Here is a 7,774-nt window from a genome sequence, read left to right as displayed (position 1 = left end):
CCACCAACCCAAGAGAAAGGCAGAGGCAGCAGTGTGAAGCCCAGGTGATGTGTGTGCTTTGGAAGGGATTAGAAGGTCGATGAGAGGCACCAATTTCACTTTCACAGAGGCTGAATGCAGAGTGTGAGCTTTCCCCTGTTTAGCACTGCACTACCTGGAGGCACCTCACCTCTGCTGCCAGCCACACAGCCCCTCAAGTGCCAGCATTCTGGTCCAGAGTCATGTGTGGGGAGGACTTCAAAGTGCTTCTGGAAGCACTTCATCACCACCAGGTCCCGCAGGCACACAAGGCCACCTCATCTCTTGGGAACTGTGATAAATAGTGCCCCACTTGTGAAGGTCTGTTTGGGTGACTGAAGGTACATAGGTTGCATGTGAGAATTAAAGCCAAAACCACCACCGTGAAGTGAAAACTATTTATTCTTATAAAAGAAAATAATTAAAACAAACCCTACCAGTGTGTACATTGTACACATTTGAATGACTTACAAGAATGAAGTTTTACATACATTTCAAAGATTACAAGCCCACACTGGTAAAGGATGCATATGAGCACACTCAACTTCACAGATGCCTCAACTCCAGCTCACAGTACCACTTACTCCATGACCACGCTTGCATAGCATTGGCATTAGCAACCACACTACTTTATTCCACTACTAACACGAAGCAAGAAGTTTATTCAGAGCACATATAGGCAGAACTCAGCCACTGGAATCGCTTCACTCTTCCGTTGCCATCTTCAGGAGGTACTCCTTGTCGATTTTGAAGAGTCTCCACCCCTCTTCCGTGGACAGATCCGATGCCCCCCTCCTCTTGTAGAACCTGATGGACGGCTCGTTCCACTCCGCCACCAGGAAGTGCATGCTGCTGCAGCGGCACTTGACAGCTACCTGCGAGTACAACAACACCTTTCAACAGCAGCCCCAGGTAAGCCTGCTAAGAGCCAACTGCTATCACTGCGAGTCATCGAGTTCACTCTACCTCCCAGCTCAGCACTTGTCACTGTTTAACAGCCCAGACAATGTGTAAAGCCGCCTGCTGCCCTGTCAACCTCCTTGAACTCAGACAGGTTAATGAGTTCTCAGCACTCAAGGAGAGCTGGCATGCAGTTAACAGAAGCACAGCACCACCACTATCCTGCATCCACCATTCTGCTCCTTTAGGCTTATCACTTCCACATACCTGACTCAAATTCTTCAGAATTTCTGACCCAATGCCAAGTCCTAAAAGAACAAAAGCAACAGTTAAGTTTTAAAATTAAAGAAGCCCCATGGGAAGCAACCTGTCTGATTCCGGAACACATACCTCTGTACTCAGCCATCACATAAAAATCTTCAAGATACAGCAGTTTCCCAATCCATGGATCGTAGGTGAAGTAATACATGGCAAAGCCCACGATGCTGTGTTCTGAAACAAAATGTGCAGCTTTAGCCAGTCTGAATTAAAAAGGTAAAACACCATTTTCAAGTCTTACATGCATGTTTAAATACACAGATGCTGTGACATGCAGCCATTTGCTATTAGGTTAGAATAAGAATTAAGCACAACTGAAAATACAAATACAAACTTATCAGCCTAACAGAATGAAGACTGCCCTCTTCGCACCCTGAAATGCTCAAGAGCAACATTACATTAAGCACCAAACACAAGCCCTTCTCTACAAATACATACCCTACTGATTTATCAGTATTTACATTCTGGAATGCAAATAAAAACATTACAGAGCAGTTCAGAACCTAGAAAACTGCTCAACTATGCTTTCTTGACAAACAAAACAGTCTACTGAACTCTAAATAAAACTTCAAGGTGTATTCTTCAGTGAATACTGAGAAGGCATGCTCACAAACAACTGTTACAGCAGCATTTCTAGCACTGCAACTCGCACTGATGCTATCACACTCGTATCTTCAGCACCAACAGGTCACGCTAAGTAAAGCTACAGCTTCAAGTAAAATTCCATGACTCAGGAGGGAAGAGAAACCAACTCTTCCAACTGTAGTACACTCAAAGCTAAACCCTGAGAACTACAACCACATCTGCTGTAACACTCTGCACATACTGTAAGAGAAGCGTGCAAACAAGTTTCTGATCTATTGTGTCTTTGGTAAAGGTTTGGGAATAGCACTTGTCCCTGTAGACCTTACCTCATGTTATGATCATCTACTTTATTGTGTAACGGATCTTTTAGTTACCTCCCCGCCCATCCATGTACACAGAAGGGCCATGTACATGGCGAAGCTAGAGACTGTAACCTGAAGATTGGGGACAAATTAAAGAAAAAATGTGATTCAACAGGATTACATTAAGTTAAGTTAGGGTCAAACAAGAAAAGCCATTTAATTAACTGGAATTAAGTACATTGTTTACACCTGATCTTCCCACATCTCCAGGATTAGCAACTACTCCAGATGAGTATCACTATATGTTACTGCATTTAACAGTTAGCCTGCTCCTCCTACCCCAACTCATTGCTGAAACCTCATATATCATGCATAGCATTAAGTACAAGACATCTTTGGTGTGTTTAGCATCTAAAAATAAGCAGCAGGAAGCCTCACCTTCGGATGACCACTGCTCTTTCGGCAACTCAGCAACCAGACAGTGGTAGAAAGGGTGCTCACCGAAGCCATCCTCAAGTAGCTCTGAAAAAGCAGAACAAAGCAGCCCCTAAGCCTCGAGGCACGGCCACCGGGTCCCCCTCCCAGGCGAGGCAAAGCCTCACACCCACCTTTCTCAGTTAGCACCACTTGATCCTCCATGTCCTCGTACTTGGCTAATTCCTGGAAGGCAGCGACATGTCAGCAGCCCTTCCCCTGGGCCCTCACCCGTCCCCTCCTTCCCCCCCCCCCCCGCCGCCCGGCCTTGCGCAACGCCTTGTTTGCGACCAGGCAGCGGCCGAAAACACCTCCCCCCTACCCCACACACACCCCCAAAAACCCCCACAACGCCCCCAAAAACCCCCACAACGCCCCCTTCCCAGCCCGGCCGCCCCCTCCTGAGGCACCAACGGCCTCCAACGGCCCCCCAACGGCCGCACCTTGATCAGTCGCAGCAGGTCGGGGCAGTCCTCGGGCCGCGCGGCGCGGATACTGAACGAAGCCATTTTCGACGGCGCTTCCCCCTGCGGCCCCCTCGGCTGACGAGTCCCCGGTGCGTGAACAGGAGGAGCAGCTGCTTCTTCATTCGTGTCCCGGGCGCGGCGGCCACCTGCGGTCAGTCAGGCTGCGAGCATGTCCCGGCGGCGCTCGGCGTGCAGGCGGCTCTCCCCCTCCTCCTCTCGCTGCTCCCGCGGCGGCGCTCCGACCCCAACTGGGCAGCCGGCCCCTCCGCAGCCCTATTTATAGACGCCCGCGCTCCGCCCCCCCCGCGCACTAGCCAATGGGAGCGCCCGCTCTGCTCGCCCTCAGCCAATGGCGGCGCCGCTCCGCGGAATCCTGCCTCGCCCTGCCAGCAACAGCTGGTGCGGGTGTCGCGTGACAGCAGCCCCCCCGCCCTCCCCCCCCCCGCCCGTAATGGCGCCCCCCGGCGGGGCGCTGAGGGCCGGGGCTGTGGGGCCGGGGCTGTGGGGCCGGGGCCGGGGCCTGTGGGGCCAGGGAGCTGAGTGACAACCAGAACTGGGTGGCCACAACGTGACCAAGCAGCATCACATAAATTGTACCCCACGAATTTCCCCCGGCACAGCCCTCCGCTCACCACAGGCACACAGAGCCGCCCGGCTTGCCCGCGCTCCCTGGCAGAAAGACCAAACGCAGACCCCTTAAATAAGAATAAATAAAGCTGAACACAAAGGCGCCCCCCTGGAGGAGAGGTGGAGCCGTGTCGGCTGTCAGGGGGCTGGCACAATATTGAGTCCAGCTGCTCACAGACAGGATGGGGGGGGGGGGGCTGGAATCCTTCTATCTGTTGCAGCCCCCAGTCTTTATTTATTTATTTTTTTTCCTAGCTATGTTTGAATGCAACCTGGTAATTTACATTATTAGTCGTGCTTGTTTCCTAGGACAGAGTAGGATTTGCAAATAGCTGTTTATATAGGGAAAAAAAAAAGTTCAAAACAAACTGAAGTTTTGCCTTGGGCACATATTCCTGCCTGACAGGAAAAAAAAATAAATAAAAAAAAGCATTTACAAGAACCGTAAGTGACTGGGCTGACGAACCTTACCGGGGAGGGAGGAGCAGCACACAGCAGGAAGCAACAGGTGGAAATCTGCCAGGAGTTTGCTCTAAGGAAGGCTGAGACTCCGTCCAGGAGGTGTGAACATCCTGGAGGACAAAAACGTGTTGAAGAAATTCAGCCTGAATAAGTAGAGCTCCCCAAGGCAGCTTTGGACTCCGAAAGGAAGGAGGAATTATCCCCAGCCTGGTTCTTCTTCCCCTGAACACAACCCAGAGCTAACAGAAATGCATACTGCAGAGCGGGACCTGGATCCTGACCGCAGTGATGTGCCTGTCTATAGGCCCACTACGAGGCCGCCTGGATAGAAGTAATTATTCAGAACACACATGGTTTTCTTTACACCCTCTTCTATAACCTTTGCAACTACCATGTCCACTCCTTATTTAGCTTAATCTGACTTGTTTTAAGAGCAATTTCAGGTATGGGAAGACATTAAGTCAGGCAGAGTAACAGTCCTTAAAACCTGGATTCCTAAACTTACTCACAACACTCACACCCTATTTTTCAGTATGTGTACAATGACGTAGGAGGTTCACCTTTCATTTAGACATAGGGGCCGGTATGCAACGTGATACTGCAAAAGATTTGCATGGAGAAGTACGTATTCTGGTGGCCACCGTGAGTGAAGAAAATCCTGTGGCATGTAGTGGGACAAGCTTAGAGTCCTGGAAGAGAAATTTTGAATTTATGCAAACGCCCTAAACACAGTTTACCCTCTGCTGGAGCAAAAATTGAGATGCCCACAGAACAGCAGCATTTCCAAAACAAGACGTTAAGGCCAATGGCTAGTAGAAGATCGGTACAGTAAGGGATATGGAAATCCTTTGGGACTGAGCTTCTGGTAGGGAGACTGAACAAACTACCAAAATATAGACCTAGCCTAACTACAAGGGATTCCATGAGCATACATCTTTCCACGTCCTAGAAATAATCACTCCGGGACCAGAAATAGGGGATACCATCTTTGTCAGGCAGTGCTTGTGTTGTCTTAACCCATTTCCATTTTAAATGAGGAAGGCGTACTATCAGAAAGCTTACTGTTGTGTAAGAGCAGAAAGTGCCTGGTTTCTTTCAATTTCAAGTCAGAAAAGTCATGTGATATTAGAAACTGAAGTTTCAGAAAAAAAAAAAAAAACTTAAATACTTTCCAGCTTGACTGTTTTTGAGAGTCCTGCTTTAACTAGCTTAGAAATATGCTGATGCTGTTACCCCAGTTCACTGGAGTTATCTCTCGAAATCATAAGGCAGAAGCAGAAAATATTTAAAAAACTCCTAAAGTGTCAAAATAGTTTTGTGAACCAATAGGAAATACAGAAAAAAAAAAAAAAAAAAAAAAAAAGACACAAAAAAGAAAGATGATAAAACACACGACTAAGATACCTAGATTTCAGAGTCTAAGCTGCATTTTTTTAGATAAATATTACTGTAGTGTTTTTTTTTTTTGTTTTTTTTTTTTTTTTTTCAGTGTAATGGCAAGCATATTTTACCAAGAGCTTCTGAAATAATTCAGTTTTGTGAATAAATCAGACTTCTGGGCCTTGTACTTTAGAGGCAGCTTCTAGGATTTGCCTCAGGTTCGTTCACCTTTGAGAAGGTTTCGTAACATCTTGATGTAGCTGAAGTCAATACTGAAATTCCTGACGACTTCCACAGGGCTCATATTCTGTCCTTGAGCGGTCAGCCTATTTTATCTGCACTTTGGACAGGAATAAGTAGCGTAAGATTCCTGAAAAGGATCAAGCTTTTTCAAATGATATGTGGAAAAAATATGTAAATATGTGTGCTGTAAAGTGGTTAGCAAATGCCATTAACGTAAAACAATGTTGAGTTCTTTCTTCTGGTAGCAACCAGCAGCTTCTTGCACACAGAGACTGCTGGCTGTCTATCGGTGGTTTCACCAAAAGAGACGATACTTTGGTGCTTGAGGGGTAAAATGGTTACAATTATCTGAAAAGATCCTACACATTTATCCCCTCATTCTCATTTTATCTTCTCTCTTAAGTTTACTTGTAAGTGAGGAGACAGAAGATGTAATTTTCTGTACATTTTCTTTACAGTGATTTTGTAAAGTTGTGCCAGGGGAGGTTTAGGTTGGGTGTCAGGAAGAACTTCTTCACCAAAAGGGTTGTTAGGCATTGGAATGGGCTGCCCAGGGAAGCGGTTGAGTCACCATCCCTGGAGGTCTTTAAAAGACATTTAGATGTAGTGCTCAGTGATATGGTTTAGTGGAGGACTGGTTAGTGTTAGGTCAGAGGTTGGACTGGGTGATCTGGGAGGTCTCTTCCAACCTAGATGATTCTGTGATTCTGAAACGCAAAACAGAAGAAAGCAAGCAGTAATTTCTTTTCAAGCATGCAGCAGGAACTGGTATTAATAAAAGCATTCAGAATGCTATGTATGTTACTGAGGCACGTTTCCCCCACATCCTCAGCAGATGGAAGTCCTGTTTAGTCTCAGGCTACAGGAAACAGCCCTGCTGGTTCCGCAGGACCCTGTCATGGTGACGCGACTTGACAGTTTATCAGAGTTGGGGAACCTCTGCTGGACACTCATACAGATAGCATATTTTTTACTTGCATCTAAATATCTGAATTTCCTCTTATCTTGGAGACCAGAGAGAAAGGCTTGTAGTGGGCACCAGTTTGCTTTCTTCAGTGTTCCACTAATCAAACTCTTCTTTACTTCTGTTATTTTAATTTTTGATTTCCTCCTTCGCTGGAAAGATTCCTCAAATTCCTATATGAATGCCTCTCTCATGCCTCTAAGGTTTACTGTTTATAACAAATAAAAGAGAGAAGGATAAGATCTGCTTATTCCACACTAAAATGCAGTGAGCGAATCGTTTTTTGATTACAGTATTAATTGTTCTCAAGCATTTCAATCCAACTTGTATCTCTTTGTCAAATCTCTGGAGCAAAATACAGAGAATGCATGTTCAGTTAGTATTCACTGTTGACCTGTTACTTTTCCCGACAAGTCTCTGGACAGCATTCGGGATTCACTTTGCATTTTCAGCGATTTTTCCCCCTAATACTGAGAACTTGAATTGATGAGTTCACAATTGCTTCCAGTTCAGAGTTTCTTATTTTTCAAGCAACTTACAGTAAGGGTTTATCTAAACTAGGCCATACGTAGGAAAAGAATACTATTTCCTGTCAGGAAAGTAAAGAAATATTGCAGTAGCACTGCTCTGAATTTGGGAGAAATGCAAACTTGTAAGAAATATGTACTAACAGGATGAGAGGGAATGGGCTAAAGCTGTGCCAGAGGTGTTTTAGGTTGGATGTTAGGAAGAACTTCTTTATCGAAACGGCATTGGAATGGGCTGCCCGAGGAAGTGGTGGAGTCACCATCCCTGGAGGTCTTTAAAGGACGTTTAGATGTAGAGCTTAGGGATATGGTTTAGTGGAGGACTGTTAGCGTTAGGTCAGAGGTTGGACTCAGTGATCTGGGAGGTCTCTTCTGACCTAGGTGATTCTGTGATTCTGTGATGAAAATGACATGGATGTCCATGTACTGGAGAAGAAAGGATGACTGCTTTGGGCTGCTGCTATGAGGACATGTTTTAGGTCATTAGTTTATTCCTGTAAGCCGGCA

At 46.2% G+C, this 7,774-nt stretch overlaps 1 protein-coding gene across 1 annotated transcript; it reads right to left on the bottom strand.

Moving 5' to 3' along the window:
- Nucleotides 1-402: 402 nt before the first annotated feature.
- On the bottom strand, nucleotides 403-3,339 carry SAT1 (spermidine/spermine N1-acetyltransferase 1). The gene is made up of 6 exons (XM_038168757.2): nucleotides 3,041-3,339; nucleotides 2,732-2,783; nucleotides 2,562-2,645; nucleotides 1,309-1,410; nucleotides 1,186-1,226; nucleotides 403-893 (listed from the first exon to the last, which is right to left on the bottom strand). The coding sequence occupies exons 1-6, from the start codon at nucleotides 3,104-3,106 to the stop codon at nucleotides 723-725; spliced, it is 516 nt and encodes a 171-aa protein (XP_038024685.1). The 5' UTR covers nucleotides 3,107-3,339; the 3' UTR covers nucleotides 403-722.
- Between the last annotated feature and the right edge of the window lie 4,435 nt (nucleotides 3,340-7,774).

Source organism: Anas platyrhynchos, chromosome 1 (genome assembly GCF_047663525.1).
Source record: "Anas platyrhynchos isolate ZD024472 breed Pekin duck chromosome 1, IASCAAS_PekinDuck_T2T, whole genome shotgun sequence".
Lineage (NCBI taxonomy): Eukaryota > Metazoa > Chordata > Aves > Anseriformes > Anatidae > Anas > Anas platyrhynchos.
Note: the sequence above shows the minus strand (reverse complement) of the source record. Positions and strands in the feature narration are given on the sequence as shown.